At 43.4% G+C, this 20,232-nt stretch overlaps 1 protein-coding gene across 4 annotated transcripts in view; it reads left to right on the top strand.

The window, feature by feature from the left end:
• Positions 1-20,232, top strand: part of EHBP1 (EH domain binding protein 1) — a 2,118,711-nt gene that overhangs the window by 540,397 nt on the left and 1,558,082 nt on the right. For all 4 annotated transcript variants that reach the window (XM_085612564.1, XM_085612565.1, XM_085612563.1 and 1 more), the window contains exon 6: positions 10,324-10,463. In XM_085612564.1, coding sequence (XP_085468690.1) covers positions 10,324-10,463 — 140 coding nt within the window. The remainder of the gene's footprint in view (positions 1-10,323; positions 10,464-20,232) is intronic.

The following is a 20,232-nucleotide window of genomic DNA, read 5'->3' as shown; positions in this document are numbered from 1 at the left end:
ATCGTTACCGAAGGTTGGTAACTTGTGCGACGCACCCCATGCAAGATAAACACGGCAGCCACAGAAGTAGGAGCACTGCAGCTAGAGGTGAGCACAGGAGTTCGAACGCTTACTATCTGAGACAACTCTGGCTGCCCAGCTGCTACAGCAGAACATTGAAACATAAATTTGACAACACAAGAATGATCAACATACGAAACCTAACTAAGTAGAGAGAACTTGATTCACTACTCATCAGGGAGGCAGGAACCCTACAGCAACAGCTAATAGCAGGACACTTATAGGGAAGGTGCTAAGACGAAACATACCGAGAATGCAGTTTGCATATACAAACACAGGATTAAAGTGGAATAAAGAAAGCCAGGAATGCTCAGGATGAGGAACTGTTAAAAAGTAGGGATTGCTAAGAATTAATCAAGGCATCAACTGTGCTATTTCAAAACAGAAAAGCAGGGAACTAGAATACTGCATTAGAAGCTTAGTCCAAGAGCTGGGAAAACAGCAGTCAGCCAGTAAAATCAGTTGAATTAGAAACAAAATTGTTGCAATTTTCAATACCTGTGCTGGAACAGATAAAAGATCACCATCTGCTGGGAGTCCACCAGTCTTCTTTAACAGCAGTAAGAGCAGTAAGAATCCACTGAACAAAGCTACGCATTGCCTTTCAAACTCAGGTTCTGGTGGCAGGCACAATAATGAACTGTGCTCTTTTAGAAGAGAGAACTTCCTCCATCAATCATGATTCTGATTTGGTGCTTCCAAAGTCTGATTCTGAAAATCTTTGAAAATACAGCTTTATCATTACAATGTATCTCGAAATCTAGACGGGTAGGACATACCACTGTAGTCTAAGATAGTGGTTCTTAACCTGTGGTCCCGGGTCCATTGGGGGTCTGCGGAGCCTTCTCAAGGAGTCTGTGACTGCTTAGAAAATTAAATATCCTTAACAGATTGATAAAGCCTACATAAACAAAGAAGAAAAATATACCATTGAAAATCTTGATATGGTCTGTAATCGTGAAGGAATTTAAAGTTGGAGGTTAACAATTAAGTTAGAATCCTCAGATTTATTCATGGGCGCAGTACAAGTGAGTGTGAATTAAATAAAATATTTAATTATTTATATATTTGTTTATGCTATGGCCAGGATTCCCGACTTCAAGTTATGACTCGGCGGGGATCCCCAGATTCCACTAATGATTCAAGAATGTGGGGGACCCCGGGTTCCAGTATTATTAAGTGGGAGTCCACTGAAGTCAAAAGGTTAAGAACCACTGGTCTAAGACTTAGCCTTACTGTTAAGCAAGATTAAGGCAGCTTAAAAAGAAACCCATTCTGAAGATTAGCTGCAAGGTTAACATTATAACGGTATGTTTGTATAAGAGTGCATTTTCATATAGTCCTAATCAAATAATTTAAAGCCATGATTAGAGCTATTACTTCTAGCAACTTAAGTAGTATCAACAGCAACAGAATGACACCAATTGTCATGTGCAACTTTGAAAACAAAATTAATTATCTTTGGTGAGTCCTTGGGCTGCCTGATTACCTCTGTTCTGACCTATCTGCAGTATTATATTGTATAATGCTTTATTGTTTAAGGTAATAAAACCATAACAACATTCCAAATAAAACTGTTAAAATGTTACCTAAAAACATTATGGCTATCAATATTCGAAGTCATTAATAGTGCATTATAACTCGTCAATTTCGATTGCTGTGGGCACACACGCCATCATTTTCCCTAAGGTTCTACAATGCCATTATGATCCAACCAGTAAGATTTCATTTATAATAAAGACCTCAATCACATTGACCCAATAATACAGTAGATTAAACAGATAATGACTTGTGATATTTAACAAAAACACAGGTAAAAATTATTCGTAACAGAGTGCTGTTTGTGTTCCTCAGACCTTATTAGTTTTTCATAAAACATCAAAAATTCCATCAATTTACAATTGAGCTGAGAATCTGTTGGGTCAAGACCCTTAATTATGGCTGCCCTACAAGAGCGATTGCCTCTAACATTAAAAGCTGTTTTCAAGAATAAAACTCAACTAGATTTTAAAAAGGGACATATGCAAATCAGATGAATAAAGTCCTGCACTGTTTCACCACATAGACTACATGTCCTAGGATCGCTATGTTTCCAAGATGGTTGTTCGGACAGAGTTGGCAATCACCCAAACCAGTGGCAATGAACTTTCTTTTTTTGAGATGTAGAGAAAATGTGTTCAAATATGTAGCCGTTATCATTATGGAATAGGATTGAAGGTTCATCCAGGCATGTGTCCGCTTGACTAGCTTGTGTTTTTCCTCTACTAGCGAGTGCATTTTGGCAGCTTTGTTTATTAACTGATAAAAAACTGGGAAGGAATAATTCTGACTCCACAGATCCAATTTATGTGTTGCCTTCAAGGATGCTCTCAAATTTCACTGTAGATGGAGTGGGGGGGGTCCTCTTCTTGGGCCCTCCACAAGGTATCGTTTTAAAGACTCGATCGATTTGTTCGTATTTTGTACCATGTTTTTATTGTGGTATATCTTCTTCCTATCGCTTATTGTGTAAGACTAAATTCAGAGAAATTTGGAGGTTATCCAGGAGTGTTGCGCCTCTACTGTGGAAGACGGCACTTGCATAAGCCACTGTTGGCAATAGTTTTGCTACTTATGACTGCCAACATTGGCTTGAATGATGGACCCTTCAATTCTTTTTGTGAGAGTACAGAACGCATAGATTAGGCCATTTCTTTTCTTTTTGTCAAAGGGACATTTCTTTTCTTAACAACATATTGTTTGTGAAGCTGAAAGTTAAATAGATTGTCTAGATGCAATCCCAAATACTTCTTGATTGTCATTGTTTTAGTTTTTGTAGTGCTAGTTTCTAGCACGTTACCTTTAGCGAAAACTGCTACCTCATTAAGTGCTCTTTAAAGGCCAACTCTTGTTTTGATTAGCGGGGCCATGCCCTCTCCGTGAGAGAGATGTGTTACACATAGGACACTCAGATGTACAGGATGGGAGTTTACCAGATCTAATGTTGGGGAGAGATCTGCTATAAACAGGTTGAATAAGTGAGGTGCTAGAACACAGTCTTATTTGAGGCCGACCTCTGTGTGGATTTTCCTTGATATTCTGGTCCCATCGGCTATTTTGACTCAAATCCACGTATTCGTGTACAACTGCATTATGGCTTGAAGGATTATCTGTGTGAGGTCCCACTTCCCTAATTTACCCCACAGCGGGCCCCCTGGTCTGCACAGTCAAAAGCCATTTTAAAATTCATAGAGCATAGTTGCAGATTTTTCTGAGAACGCTGACACTGATCTGCTCTGCAAGAGAGGCTACTATGTATGTTTAGTGCAGTGCCGGTCCCTCTGCGAAATCCAATCTGATTGAATGTAATTATCTTGTTGTTATTTGACCAGTCAACCAACTCATCCATTGCATTATAATTAGTTTCAGAGTCAATTAGCGCTGTTAGTCTGTAGTTGGTCGGCTCCGACCTCTCACCACCGTTATATACTGTGTTTATTACTGAACCTCTCCAGCACCTCTTACTGAACCTCTCCAGCTCCTAAGTATTGTGTCCACCTCATTATACAACTCCGACAGCGGATTTGCCCAGTAGTCTGGATCACATTTAAAGATGCCCTGTGGAATGCCATATGGCCCTGGGAACCCATCCCTTTGTACCAACATTATTACTTTTTTGACCATTTCCTGTGAGTGGCATTGAGTAGCTTATTCTTCTTGGACACCCGGATCTGTGTGCAGGCTACTTGTGTTTGTTGTTCTGTGAGTTGAATCAGCTGTTGTCTTATAATATGGTTCTTTATTGCTATTGCTCAGCTCTATGTTAACCATGGGTGAGCTTTCTGTAAATGTTTTGCCAAGCCTGCTTCCATTGCACTTGAATTGTTTATCACTAATGGAGCACTTGTTATCCCATTTATTGTTTCCCAGAAAGTTCTGGTGTTTGTTTTCTTTGCGTCAAATAGGAGCTTTGTCCAAAATGCATCTGTTTGCATTTTCTGATCCTCAAAAATGTAGCATTTTAAGTTGCATGTTGCTCTTTTTTTATTTTATCCCATGTATCTTTTAAAACATTGGGGCCCCTTGTGTTTCTCACTGCCTTTCTTAGTTCCTTTCTGAGAATACAGGCCTTGTTTGTGAGGGAAGAAGGCTGCTTATATGAAATTCCCCTGCTGTAATTGAATTTAGGTGTGAATGTTAGTACATTTGTTGTAAAAATCATCCATCTCTCTGCGTGACTAACAGTTGTGGTGATACTGGTCTCCATTATCTCTTTGGCCAGCATCACTAAATCAGGAAGAGTATTAGCCGATCATCGTATGCATTTCAGATTAGTAGTGGTTATCTGCCTCATTTCAACAGTGGCTGATGCGTGCCTTGGTGGGCTTGTACTCCGTTCCAAGTGTTGGTACAAGTGATCACTTCTGGTGGTATAATTAATATCCTATTTCTTCACGTGCTCAAATAGGGGTGAAGTAAGAATTGTGTATTCTATTGTTGACTGCGAGTTTGGACCATGGTAAGTGTGTCTTGTTGGTCTATCATCCTGGTATCTACAATTTATCACTCTCAGGCCTAGATGTTCTAAGGCAGGGGTACTCATAGTACGGCCAGCGGGCCGCCAGCGGCCCGGCAAGCCTTCCCTGGCGGCCAGCGGACCTTGCAGACTTCGTACCTGTGCAAGCACCGCCGGTTGCAGCAGCGCGGAGCTATGGGGGCCGGGCTATTCTTTCAAAAGCCAAGTCACTTGTTAATGAGGCTTTGTTGTATTTCACCTCTTCTTAGCGCCCCTGCATCTCCCCTCTGAATGAGTGGAGATGCAGGGGCGGTAAGAAGAGATGAAATACAACAAAGCCTCATTAACAAGTGACTTGGCCTTTAAAAGACCTGTTAAGTACTTGGGTGCGGTGGCTGTTTGTGTTCCAGGGAAGCGCCGGGTAAGGTGACGGACAGGGGGGAGGGGGGGGGGGGGGCGGGCAGCAGCTAGTGAGAGCAGCAGGTGAGTTTAAAGCGGGAGGAAGACAGAGTGCGACAGAGGGAGGGAAAGAGGGAGAGGGGGGAAACAGAGCAGGAGACAGGGAGGGAGAGACAGCGAGAGGGAGAGACAAGTTGGGAGAGGGAGGGAGACAGAGGGAGGGAGGGGGACAGAGGGAGAACAGATGAAGAGGGAGGGAGACAGAGAGGGAGGGAGGGAGACAGAGAGGGACGGAGACAGAGAGAAAGGGAGACAAACTGATTGAAAGAGAGAGATAGAGGGAGGGAGACAGGGAGAGGGAGGGAGAGAGGGAGACAGAGAGAGAGGGAGACCAACAAAGTGAGTGAGACAGGGAGGGAGGGAGACAGAGAGAGAGGGAGGCAGACAGAGAGAGGGAAGGAGACAGAGGGAGGGAGGGAGACAGAGGGAGGGAGGGAGGGAGACAGAGGGAGGGAGGGAGGGAGGGAGACAGAGAGAGGGAGGGAGACAGAGAGGGAGGGAGACAGAGAGGGAGGGAGACGGAGAGGGAGGGAGACGGAGAGGGAGGGAGACGGAGAGGGAGGGAGACGGAGAGGGAGGGAGACAGAGAGGGAGGGAGACGGAGAGGGAGGGAGACGGAGAGAGACACAGAGGGAGGGAGACACAGAGGGAGGGAGACACAGAGGGAGGGAGACACAGAGGGAGGGAGACACAGAGGGAGGGAGACAGACACAGAGGGAGGGAGACACAGAGGGAGGGAGACACAGAGGGAGGGAGACACAGAGGGAGGGAGACACAGAGGGAGGGAGACACAGAGGGAGGGAGACACAGAGGGAGGGAGACACAGAGGGAGGGAGACACAGAGGGAGGGAGACACAGAGGGAGGGAGACAGAGGGAGGGAGACAAGAGGGAGAGGGAGGGATGGAGGGAGGGACTGTGACAGAGAGGGAGGGAGACAGAGTGAGTGAGACAGAGGGAGACTGAGAGAGGGAGAGAGAGAGAAAGGGAGACTGAGGGAGAGAGAGAGAGAGAGAGAAATAGATAGAGAGAGAGGGAGACCGAGAGAGGGAGAGTGATAGAGGGAGGGAGACAGAGCGAGATAGATAGATAGATAGATAGATAGATAGATAGATAGATAGATAGATAGATAGATATGTGTGAATGCCGGGTCTGGTGGCTCAGTGGAAGAAGGGGTCTGCTGCAGGGGCCTGTGTGCAACCTCATGGTCAGTTTTTTTTTTGTTGCTCTAGCCCCGCCCCCTCCCCCACTGCCCCCGCCCCCACCGGTGCGGCCCTCGGCCACAAACCACACTGTAAATTTGGCCCCCGAGAGAAAGTTTGTGAGTACCCCTGTTCTAAGGCCATGACTAGCTTTTACCCGTTGAGAACGGTGCGCTTTGATACTGAGCTTGATTGAGGTAATACTGACCAAGTTGTATTTTGTGTTGTTAAATATTCATCTTCCTCTGTAGTGTGAATTAAATTGGAGTTAATGTCTCCTGTTACCATTATTTCCCATGTTGGTTTCTCAAGCCATATTTCCTTTATCGTTTGAAGTAACTTATTAGATAATGCAACCTGTTTTGTGTATTTGGGTTCATATAGACATTTATCAACATTATAATTGTTTTTGTATAGTTGGGCCACTCATTCAGTTTGATTATTTGCAGCTCTGTTTTGGGTCCGGCCAGTTGTTCCTACCTGATGTTCAGTGCCTTGGAGACGTATACTGCGAGACCACCTTTTGGCTTCCTGTATCGATGTGTTCTCAAGGCTTTTACATGATGAAGAGTATAACCCGCCACTTGCTTTGGATCGATTAGCCACGTTTTTTGGAGCACAATGATCTCATACTTGTCCCAGACTTTTTGGGGGGGGTGTTGTCCTGTATTTCTCGTTTTGCCCCAGCAATATTCCAGCTATAGCTTTAATGTGGCATCATTTAGATTACTAGTTCTTTGTTTGGAGAGTCATTCACTTCTAGAGGCATTTAGTGTTGATGCAATCTAATGCCATTCATTTTCAGCCCATTCCTTCAGTTGTTTACTCTTATCTTGTTCAACCACTCACATCTTACCTCTAGCACTTTGTAAAATCGAGTAGATTGCAATATTTCCTAGACCATAGCAGATTTTCCTGTGCGGCATTGACAAGGGTGAAGGATAGTGTCACCTTGGTGGTTTTAAGGGAGTTATACCCCATGATTTGAACTGTTGACTAGTATTCATGATTAGTGAGGTGATCTCCTCTATTCACCAAGAGGAGAGAGTCTTTTCCATTTGTTTCTTGTCCTCTTGAGGAATAAATCTAATTGATAACAAGTCTGCCGAAGTGACATGTTTCAACATAGGCACTTCCATGAGCAGTCTCATTATATGTCCTCTGTTAAGGAGGCCATGTTGACCCTGGGAAGTATACTAAGGTGTTAGTATGATCTGTACGATCTGAGTCTAATGTGAGTACTATTGATGGAGATGAGTGCTGCTTTTCCACTTCTCTTGGCTCTTCTGGTGACCCTTTTATTCTTTTGTAGATTATTTTTATTATTAGTTTGGTTCATTACTTGTTTGGAGGTGTCTCTGCCAGACCAGTTCACATGAGTTTTGTTTCTGATTGTTACTTTTTAAGGTTATAGGTTGTCCGGCTGTTTCAGTATCTCGAAGACGTTTCTTATAATTGCTGCTTTCTTCGTTTTTAACATTGGTGTTAGTCCTAGTTGTATTAAAATATGACTTTTCCTGTATTACTTGAGAGTTATACCTTTCTCTCTCTACACCCTGTGTATTTTGCACAGAATTTTTCTTTTCCCCAGATCGCAGCTTTTAGTTGGGACTTGTTTATATTTGTACATTATCTCGTTCCTTCTGTGTGATGTTTATCTTTTCATCATTTAATGATGTGGTACCGAATAAATCCTGCTGCGAGGGATTTTCATGATTTCTCTTGGTTTCAACTTTCTGGTTTGTTGCTGTACTGGTATTTACTGAATCTTGTTGCTCATGTTTGGCTTCAGAAAAAGGGTGTAGTCTTTTTCCATGTTGGGAATCCTTCCCTATGAGTTGGGAGTTGTCTGGCTTTCCGGGCACATTTCTTCTGTTTCTTGGTCTGGTTGAAAATCATGAGCTAGTCGTGTTTAATTGAGTAGTCTGGGCTTTGCAGTATTTGTTCGGTATTACCTGTTACTCCTTGTGGCCCACCCCTCGGTCTCCTGGTTAGTTTGGTTGGCGCTACTGTGTTTGATAACACGGTAGTTGGTACTTAATGTTTGCGATTATGTTCTATGTCGGGCCGAATGGGGGTGTTGTTGAGATGTCACATTTCCTTTCAATCAAAATGGTAATTAAGATGGCTAGTACAGTACTCCGTTTATCAATTATTGGGCCACATGCACACTCTGTGTGGGCTACTGAGTTTGATTTTTGACCCTTTACTATAAGTTCAGTCAGTTTTTCTAACTTTGAATTTACTCCAATAATGTGTGCAGCTAATATATTTGTGAGGTCTATCTGAATGTCCAGTTGAGCGCAACTATTGACATTTGTAGAATGTTTAATAATGAGGTATGCAGGCTTGAGATGTTCTCCACTTTTGTTAAGATATCGCCTGTCTCAGTATGTTTTTTTGGATTTTCTTTCTGTTAATTCATTTCCCTGTTACCTTTACTGCCGGAATATTAATGGTGTTACCTTACAAGTTATATGATTGATTCTACTTTATGAAATTCGCTTAATTGCCTTGATGCTTGTGCTCATTACTTGGATCCACATAAGTTGGTTGGTTGTTATGTAGTTGGATCTGCTTTATGAAATTGACCTCATTTCCTTGATGGGTGTGCTCATTACATGGATTCTCATACGTTGGTTGTTCAGATATACTCAATATCGCAATTACTGATCGGAAGTGCCCTTCGGGGTGATCATTGAGAAGATTCTCAGTCAAATTATCAGGCTGATTGATGGTTTTGACCTCTATTGCCTACATGAGATCCGTATTACTTGTTAATGATATTGATTGAAGCCAGGAATTGCTTGTTTCTTCTGTGTAATTTTTAATGCCATGGTTGTTTTATGTTATAGAGGTCTGCTGTGCTTCTTCCTTTAGCGCAGGTTTTGTTGTGGAATGCAGACAGTTTGAAGCATGTACCTGTGCCTGAATCGCCAACCTATTACCACTCGGGTGATCATCCTTAACCTCCTTTGTTACGAGATGGTTTAGATTTGTATTGGTTCTTGAATAGTTAGCTATTGCCGTGTCTACTTTGTGTGGTGTGAGTGGATTCGGGAGGCCCACTATTTTTTCCGTTGCTGAAAAAATGATTGTTGTTAGGTGTTTTAAGAAGGTGAATTTTCCACTGGGCTTAATTTTCGCAAACCGTGATTGAATGGCCGATATTAGTGGACACTTTGGCCTTGGTTTGATTGTATTGTGCTTTCCAAGGCTGCCTTGGGTTTTCTTGACGCTTTCTTTTGATTTGATGTTTTTTGTGTCGCCTTTCTCCTGACCTTTTTCAAATGTCATTTTGCAAATAAATTAAGTTGTTGTTTTTCCGTTGTTTCGACTGGGAGACTGTAACATTGTGCAGAACCCACAGACTGTATACCTACCTAGAGGGACCATCTCTGCGGGGTCTAGTTCCACCCTTGACAACGATGCGCTGGGTTGTTTGTTCCACTTCCTGGTGGAGACAACAGGAATAGCTGCCTTGCTGTTTCCTGAATTTAGGTGGCTGTACCTGGCACTGTATTGAATTGATGCGCTTTCTATTGTGGTTGTGGGGAATCCAATGCCTATACCTGTTAGTCCTGCCGCTCTCTGCTTATTAACCTTGTTATTCTCCCATGTTTTGTTGTTTGGTTATTATCTGGTGTTCATAATTTTGATTTCAATCCACTGTATACCGCCTCATCCCCCAAACCCCCTTCACCCCTGTTCGAATTTCACTGGTTGTATGGGGAGGGGGTCCTCTCTTTATTCTTTCATACTTTTTGAACTTTTTTTTCCGATTTTAAATGTGCGGTCGCAGCTTTGTGATATTCACTGCGCCCACAATGTCTGCACGAAATAGAATATTTAATTAAAAAGTCACGATTGATAGTTGCAAGATGCATTAAATATACATTGCCACATTGTTTATGTTTGGGCGAGTATATGGAGGGGTACATTGTTGATCAGATGAAAATGTTTGGTTTGTAACCTTGGCACCCACAGCCTAAATTGATCACCATATGGCTGTTGATCTGAATTTGATATATGTGCCAGGAATAGCGGTGAGATTATATTCTAGGTTATTGATTTCTTTGCACATTTTTAAAGAATGTATTTTCATGTAGGGATGAAGATATGCAAAGCTTGGCAAGTTTAATGAGCATGAAGCAAGCTGATATCGGAAATTTAGATGATTTTGAAGAAGACAATGAAGAGGATGAAGAGAACAGAGTAAATCAAGAAGAAAAGGCTGCAAAAATTACTGGTACGTATTCTTCCTCAGCCAAGTACAGCATATTGAGCTTTCCTTTCAGTTTGTTGACCAATTGCTTTTTATTTTACTTCTGCTTTTAAACCCAATAGAAATATATAGTGCCAGATTAGTATTTTGTTCCTAGTTGTTTTCAAAACATACAGAGGAGATAGAAAACGTTTGTTGTTTGTTACTTTATAGAGAATTGAATACTAGGTGTTGAATATTTCTAAACTTTTCTGCACAGATGAGGGGACTAAGGGGCAGTGAGTTTAAGTGATTTAATTTGACATTGTATCTCATTGGAAAAACCTAGTTTAGAACTCCAATCTCATGGGCCAAGAGTGGACGATTTAACCGCTAATGCACATTTCAGCCTTTTTGCAAATGATATTTTCTGAGCATGCATTCATTAACAAAGGTTTCCATGTCCTCTTCTTCCTGGGTTACTTGTGCAGTGATTTTCGATTAGGCTGCAGCCCAAAAATATAGAGATTATTTTCTCAGAATTTAAATCTGTGTATTAGTGTGTAAATGGTTTTGTTTCTCTACACCATTGTTATATTAGTTTCTGTTCATTTTCATATTGAAGTATTATTTTCCTCATTTTGTATTTTCTCATTTGGATTTGTTTTGTCTATTATTTTCTATCCTAGAGTTGCTGAACACATACAAGTTTGCACATTGAGATCTTTCCCTCATTATTAAAGAACCCTTACGCAAATGGGTGTTTTGGTAGCGTGGAAGCTCCATTGTGAGTCTTGGATTGCCCTTGAAAGCCTGATGCATTTGTTGTGCTTATTATTTGTGTGGAGAGGAGACATAGACTGTAAAGGTTTTACTTCCAGGTGGATTCTCTGTAACATGCCAGAAATCCAAAAATGTCTTGATTGAGTGAATCTAATAGAGATTTCACTGTATAGCAAATACTAGCTCAAACTGAAGATAACCAAATGGCTTTTCTTTCTTCATCTACTTTTTCGCCTCCACCTTTCTTACTGTAACTTTCCAAACCAAAACATTTAGAACCCATCTTGAGTCTCAAATCGAATTTCAGCCTGACATCACAATATTGTCAGCTTTGTAACCATTGATGACGCAGAGCTTATAACTTGCTCACAGGCACAGCTTAAGTCTAGGTCCACTCTCTCCCCGCAGCTCTGCTGTGCCTTCTCTTGCCTCCAGACCCTGACCTCCTCCTTGGGAGGTTCGATGCTGCTCTCCGCTCCTGCGCCTGCTGCTCGCTCCAACTGGGACCAGACTGCCTGCAATCACCGTAACCTTTTCAGCCGTTTTTTTTCAAAATTTCTCCCTGTTGTGCCACTGTTATTGTGCTCATCTGCGTCGTGCTATAATTCCACCACTGTTTTTATTTTCTCGTGCCTGCCTGTTCCTTTCATCTTTTGCCGCTGCGGCCCCTCCCCCCCAGAATTCCCCCTCGGAATTCCCCCACTTTCGCCTCCCAGCTTCTCCTCCCTCCCACCTTTCCTACTTAATGGCGGTTGCTGCGCGGTCGCGCAGCGGGCGAGCCACTGGCGCACCGCAGACTTGCCAAAGGCAAGCCCTTCTGCACCCATCCGCGACCCGACTGCAGCCAGCGCCAGGAACCCTGGACCTCCCACTACCCATTGCTTCGACACCACCACCCTCCTCGCACTCATCCCTGGAAGACTTAAAGTATCCCAACAGGCCTCGCCGAACACGACCCACGGCCAGTTCTCCTGCCTCCACTGCTGCCAGACCCTCACCGCCACCCCAGCCTCCAACACCGCTGACGCCAGCACCAGCGACACCCTAAAATGCATCCTCCTCAACGTACGCTCTGTACACAAACACGCCATGGAAATTTGGAACCTACTCTACTCTCTCTCGCCCGACATCGCCTTCTTCACAGAGACCTGGACCAACGCATCCTCCGCCCCCGACATCAGTACCGCCATCCCAGATGGGTGCAAGATTCAGAGGACAGATCGCTCCAACCACCCAGGAGGGGGGCCTCGCCATCGCCCACAAGAGCACCATCCGCCTCACCACCTCCAGCGAAACCTTCCCCCCTGCCGAACAACTGCACTTCCAGATTCAGACCACCTCCAAAGCCACACTCCGAGGAACCCTTGTCTACAGACCCCCCGGCCCCGAACACCGGTCGCTACTACCATCACCGACTTCATCGCACCCCTCACCATCACCTCAACAAACTACATACTCATTGGAGACCTTAACTTCCACCTCGACAACCCCAGCGACCCCAACTCCACTATCCTTCATGACCACCTCGCCAGCATCGGACTTTAACAACTCGTCAACACACCGACCCCCAGAGCAGGACACAGCCTCGTCCCCATCTTCGCGGCAGGAAACCGTGTCCAATTCAGCCACACAAGGCAGCCGCCATGGACCGACCACCACTGCATGCACTTCGCTATCAACAAACCCAAGGCACCCAAACCAGCTCCACACCCACCACGCAGGAACTGGAGCAGGGTTACCGACGAGCAACTTAACTCAACCCTCAGCCGAGACAACCGCACCTGGGCACCCGACGCAAAGGATGCAGCCAGAGAACTCCACACCTGATCTCCGACTGCGCAGACGAGCTTGCCCCACTACGCAACCCCAACAGACAGTGCCCCAGGAAAGTCGCCTGGTTCACCACCGCTCTCCAACAAGCCAGGCGCACCTGCAGATGCCTGGAGAAGAACTGGAGAAACACCAAGACAACCGAAAACCACACCACCTACAAGGATGCCATGACGGACTACCACAACCACATCAGAGCCACCAAGAGGCACTTCGTCCACAACAAAATCCTGGCCAACTCAACCAACTCCAAGGAACTTTTCAGTGTCATTCAAGAATTCACCTACCCACGCAGTGAAGCCACAGACATCACCCCATCCCAAGACCTCTGCGACAAGCTTGGAACCTATTTCCCCCTCAAGATCAAAAACCTCTACGACAACTTCATCGACCATCCACCAGGCGCCATAGACGGCCCCCGCCATCCAGAAACACCAGCCAGCCCATCATCTCCAACTGGACACCGATCACAGCCGAAGACACCGCCTCGGCCATGAAAAGCATCCACTCGGGGGGCCCCCACTGACCCCTGCCCCCCTCACATCTACCACAGAGCCGCGGCCGCCATCGCACCTGAACTACAACGCACCATCAACACCACCTTCAAAACAGGCATCTTCCCAGATGACTGGAAGCGCGCACAAGTCAGACCTCTGCTCAAGAAGCCCACAGCTGACCCCACCGACCTCAAGAACTATCGGCCCATCTCGCTCCGCCCTTCGCAGCCAAAGTTGCAGAGAAAACAGTCAACAGGAAACTGACACGATTCATTGAAGACCCGTCCCAATCCAGATTCCGAAGCAACCACAGCACAGCGACCGCCCTACTCGCCGCCACAGATGACATCCGCACCCTCCTGGATCAAGGCCACTTCGCAGCCCTCATCCTACTCGACCTACCAGTGGCCTTCGACACATTCTCCCACCGCACACTAGTCGCCAGACTACACGACGCAGGCATACAAGGAACAGCCCTGGACTGGATCCGATCATTCCTCACCGGAAGAAGCCAAAGGATCAGACTCCCACCCTTCCTCTCCGACCCCACGAAAATCACCTGCGCTGTCCCACAGGGTTCATCCCTGAGCCCCACCCTCTTCAACATCTACATGGCCCCCTTGCAGCAATCGTCCGAAAACACAGCCTCAACATCGTATCCTACGCCGACTACACCCAGCTCATTCCTCTCCCTCACCAAAGACCCCACCACTGCCAAACTCAACTTACAGAAAGGAATGCAAGGCGTTGCTGTCTGGATGACCAATAGCTGCCTGAAGCTCAACGCTGAGAAGACAGAAGTCCTCGTCCTCGGGACCACCCCTTCTGCATGGGACAGCACCTGGTGGCCGACTGCCCTCGGAAGCCCGCCAAGAACCTCGGCATCGTACTCGACTCATCACTCACCATTAACCGACAGGTCAACGCCGTCACCTCCAGCTGCTTCAACAGACTCTGCAAGACCTTCAAGTGGATCCCCCCTGAGTCAAGGAAGACAGTTACCCATGCACTCCTCACCAGCAGACTGGACTATGGAAACGCACTCTACGCCGGCATCAACAAGTCCCTACTCCGCAAACTCCAGACAATACTGAACACCGCCGCCAGACTCGTCCTCGGCATCCCCTGACACGAACACATCAGTCAACACCTACGAAGTCTCCACTGGCTCCCCGTGGAGAAGAGTCACTTTCAAAATCCTCACTCACGCCTACAAATGCCTACACATCAACGGACCCAAATACCTCAACGACAGAATCAACTTCCACGTACCCAAAAGAAACCTCTTCTCTTCCAACCTCATACTGGCTGAAACCCCGCGCATCCACAGAGCCAGAGCAGGCGGAAGATCCTTCTCTCTCATTGCAGCCAAGACCTGGAATTAGCTACCGACAGACATCAGATTCACCCCCTCCCTAAACACCTTCAGGAAGACCCTCAAGACCTGGCTCTTCGGCTAAATGGATCTGCGGACCCCCCTCAGCGCCTTGAAACCCTCACAGGTGAGTAGCACGCTTACAATTCTCTGATTGATTGATTGAGCTTCTAATTTGATTTTGAATCCTCTTTTGTAGTTCCTAGACTGATTCCATCTTCAGAGTTCAGCAGTTTCTATATTGGCTGGTGTGTACCACAGGCACACCATCACACCGGCTGTCTAAATAAAATCTTCAGAAGTTGCTCCTTTCCAATAGATATTGTATATCAACTGCAGCGTATGCCTTTAGATTGACACTCCAGGTTGTTCATCCCCCCTCCGACTGGATTTCACATATCATGCTAGGTTACTCCTCCTGGTGCTTTAATTAACCTTTGTAAATGTATTAAGTGCAGCCTTAATTCTTCAGGAAAGTTGCACCGTGCATGGAATCAACAATACATATGCACATCCGTAAAAGGTAAAACAAATAAAGGAAACGAGCATCCACCTACATGTGACCACCATATGCTTGCAAAAAAATAATAATACATTTAAAGTATTCACTGATGTGGATATTTTACCTTTTTTTCCATTTAAAACGTTCTTTTCGCTTCTTCATTTTACAATTATTTTTGAAAGGCGAGAAGAAGAAATCATCACTTGGCGAAATACTTGAATTTAAGGCAGATACAATGTCATGCAAGCTCTTTTTAACAGCAACTTTAAATGATACCGAAAGTTAATTTCCATCTAACTGGGTATCCAAAGTGCAGGAAAACATATATGCGTTTTTTGAAAATAATACAGAAAAAGAACATTCAAAATACACATTTTGAAAGAGTTTTGTCACTGATGACAAAAGAAGTCTTTTTGAACGGATGTGAACAGTGGACACAAGCTTTGTGCAGTCTCTCAAAGTGAAAGGAGTCAGTAGATAATGTGGACTGGCCCGTTGCCCTATAATGTATGCTGTGGCGGGCAGAATATGAATGACAAATCAACTGTCCAATGTATGTCACTTGCTGACCAAAAAACTGTCTAGATATGTATAATATGTAGGAATGATTTCGAAAATACTAGCTGTGACACTGCTAAAGTGGTCTCAAATAACTTAAGGGAAGACCAGCAGATAGGAAAAGTCCATGAAAAGCCTGAAACCATGTGCAGCACAGCAACCTCCTTGTAGCAAAAACATGTAATAAAGCTAGTTGATTTTTGCTCTTAGCTGCCTCAACTATGTTACTTCCCACTTCTCATCTTGAATTTAAACAGCTGCTTAAAAAGAGCAAATACCTAAAAGAAAAAAATATATATTATTATTTATAATTGTGGCTCGTAGGGATTTGTGGTGCTTGGTTCTAAATGATGTCTGGTTCTTTTGCATTTGTTGTTTGTTAATGTAAATGTAAGAAATATTTCAGTTTTGTGCTTTCGTTCCAGTCTGACAGTTTTTTTTATGTTAATACAGATCATTATTTTGTTGTTCGAGGCTACTCTTAGCATATACAGTGGTGACGTTTTCGGCAATATCAGTGAGCTAGCTACTTTAAAGGCTGATATTATTTTGGCTTGGCTCCTTTATGCTTTATTACTTGGGCTGATACATCCCCTTTAGTGCTCTTGGAGTTAGGTGGGTATTGAATGTCTGAAAGCCGGTATTGGGTTTTTTGTACAGGCAGTGGTCATTTTCTTCACTCTCTGCGTTTGTGTGTAACTTAAAAAAAAATGATTTTTTTAGTATGATATGGTTAAAAAGATTACCATGAACAGGTTGACAGAAGTTGTACCCAGTATACATTTATTTCTATTCCACTTATATAAAAGGCAAACAGTCAGTTAAACGCTCTGTTATAGGCAGGACATTTTAGGTGAGTTTATAGAAGGCCTGTTGTAAAAAAAAAAAAAGAAACTTAAATGATTAGCATTTCTCAAATATTTGTATCAGTTTAGCTGGTTACATCAATACATAACCGTTCAAGAAACACTTGAGGTGTATATGGTTGCTCTTCAGTGTTGCGGCATAGTTGTATGTCTTGTGGAAAAGCTGACCGTGTTCTCTGCCTCATAGGGATCGCAGAACTATTCTAAAAGAAATGTTTCCCACCACTCGACCAAAATGAGTGGTTCTTTGGTCATTAATCCTACTATAGTCCCTTTTCTCTGATTACATCAACTGTTACTAACTCCTTGTCTATTCTTTCTTACAGGTCAAATTCCTAACAATTCTTCATATTGTCGTGGGTACACTTGAATTGTCAGAAACCTCGCCCTTCACAGTGTTAACTAGCAGTTAGGGCATTTTTGAGTCTTAACGGTTTACCGCCTTTGTGAATAGTGTCAAACAACGTTTTATCGATCTCTTACCCCAGAACAATTAATGATCGTTTGTATGCCTATAACCAGAATGTTTGCACAGACTCTTTGGCCCGCTAGAGCATTTGTAGATTTAGGTAAAGCGTCCATGCACCCATACCTGCGTTAGTTCCTACTGTTTTTATCCCAGTTCTGCCTTTGATAATGACATCTCTAAAAAATGACATCCTTTCATAAAAGCATTGCCATATATTCTTTATGTCGTACTTGTTCGCAAGCCGCAGCTCTCTGGTTCAGGCTTGGTCATGTTTAAAATGTGTCCTTTAAAGTAAAAAGACAAGGACCCCTTGCTACTCATATAGGTTCATAGGGCAGGGAAATAACATACTTGAAGAAAAAACCCCTAGGCAACTTTAGGTCTATAGCAACCTTCAGACCTAACAACACACAACCATGATATTACGGACTCAGTGTACACAATAGATCATTAAAAAATCATTTATTTAATACGAAATTCTTTAAAATCATTCTAATACGTACATCATCAGTTTCCTAGTACAAATTTGAAACAACAGCTCAACACGACTAACAAAATTAGGTGGCTACGTGATGGTTTTTCGAAGAACCATCACGTAGGCACCTAATTTACATGTCCAATTTTTAGATGTAAAGTCTCTTTCGAAAAAATATATCAGTACCATCTCTGTCGCGATTTTTGTTAATACGTTAACGTTTGCTTATTGTATTTTGTTAGTCATGTTGAGATGTTGTTTCATGTTTGTACTAGGAAACTGATGTTGTACGAATTAGAATGACTTTGAAAATAATTTTATATTAAATAAATGAATTTTAAATGATCTATTGTGCACACCGAGTCCCTAATATCATAGTTGTGTGTTGTTAGGTCTGAAAGTTGCTATAGACCTAAAGTTGCCTAGGGGTTTCTCTTCAATTATAAAATGTGTCCTTTTCCATTGGGTTATAGTAACGCCGTTTATTTACATGATTGGGTTTAAAAAGTTGTACTGTTAAACAAGTTTTGATGTTTATAAACCATGTACAATAAGCATAGCAATTCACTTTCTAGAAATGTGTAATAAATCCCATAATACAGGTGCGCAAGTTATATTACCAAGTCATTCTATCTTTAATTATAATCTTTTTGCTTGCTCATTGCAGACGAGTCTATGTTTAAGACACAAACACATACTGACGCTTAATATGAAAGGTGTTTTTAGCCCTCCTTTCTTTTTCCATTTTCACTTTTTGAGTCTGGCTGAATTATTTTTTCAAGTTGTTCTTGTACTCTTTAAACAAGTTTCATTAAAAAAAGGAATACACCAGTGATTGGTCTGTCATCTCAGTGCCCCCTTAAGTAATTACCTGATTCAGATGTGCATTTTGCAGGGTGCAATTTCGTTGTTTTTTCCATTTTAATTGTTTGGTCTATTTCTGAATTGATAATACATTGATCATCGTTGACTGTACCAACATTTATGGCATAAAGGTCTCAGTCTGAGTGCAGTTGGTAAGACGTGTGCAGACGTCAGCTATTTAATCAATTATCTCGCTGATTTTTATTGAATTTTTTGTTTAATGAAAACCAGTAACTTTAAAATTCCAACTCTTGTGAGTTTGAATTTTCTGTTATCCTGTGATGAGCAGGCTGACATTACATATAGTCGCCAAAATGTATTTGGATCAGCATTACAAGAAGTAACTAGAGAGCAGCTGCACTGGTGAGCAAAACAGTTAGAAAAAGCAGCCAGGAGGAGGCTGTTGACTTTTATGTGTAGGATTGAGAGGTGGGATGCATGTGTATGTACTTGTGCATGAGGATCAGAAATGTGATTAAATCCTGGTTCAGCAAGTGCAGCTAAATAGACAAGTGAATATATGATTGATACATGTACATTTATCAGGAGTTTAGTTTGATTCTCGGTTTGTTTGTGCCATGGAATGCAGGTTGAGGGGGGGTCTTCTGATCAATACTTAAGTGCTTTTGTCAGTTTTAAAATGTGTGGGGTCAGTTCAGATTTTTGACTCTGCCACAAGCACTGTATAAAAAAAGTCATGCCTATGGTATTATTTTCATTCTGTAGCGCAGGTCTGTGGGAACAGCCAGGACTTTGTGGTTCTAGGAAAGGCCATGTAGTGAATAATTGTCCTTGTCTGAGCAAGGAGAGTATTCCAAAGATTTTTTGTTTGGACAGAAAAGGTTGAGTTTCCAAATCCCAAATTGATGTACTTTGAGATTTCAGTTTCGTAAGTGCATATTTGAATGGCGACTTCGACTGTGACAATATGTGCTTTTAGCACCAGGTTTATTGTAACAGTGTATACTTGGACCTCCCTCAGCAGACCCTTACTCCTGAACTACATGGTCCAGAACTACTTCTCAACGCTTACTTGGCTAAGATGACACAAACATTTGGTTCCCGGCCTGAAGGTTTTCCTCTTAGGCCCAGTTAAAGAAAGGTGTAAATTCAAGACTGTTTACAAACTCTCTAAATCTCTCCATAGCCATGCCTCACATTGCCTCGCCAATGTCGTTTATCCCAACCAGCCTGCCAAGCTCCTGATTTCTATGTACCTCACTGAATGTACTTGCAGTTTCTCTTCCAGGGGATCCTCATCAATAGTAATAAGCACTGAATATTCCCGCCCATGTGCGGGGACCCCGTAAATAATACAAATATATATATATGAAAAACATATGTTCGAGGCATATGAGCTGCAGATTGTACACTTAGCATAGGTCGCCATCTGGTGTTGGGCCCGGATGTTTGCAGTTTGTTTTTCTTCTTGGACCGTGCTTGGAAGTCACGAGTTTGGTGACTCCTCCTTCGGTCCGTACTGCGCATGGGCTTCGGCTCCATCCTCAGATTGTTTTTTTCCGCCATCGGGCTCGGATGTGATACTTCGTGCTCCGGCTTCGAACTTCTACGGTTCCAGCCTCGACGGAAAATCC

The sequence above is a fragment of the Triturus cristatus genome, chromosome 6 (assembly GCF_964204655.1).
Source record: "Triturus cristatus chromosome 6, aTriCri1.1, whole genome shotgun sequence".
NCBI lineage: Eukaryota > Metazoa > Chordata > Amphibia > Caudata > Salamandridae > Triturus > Triturus cristatus.
The sequence above is the reverse complement of the archived record's forward strand: the minus strand, read 5'-3'. Positions and strand labels throughout refer to the sequence as shown.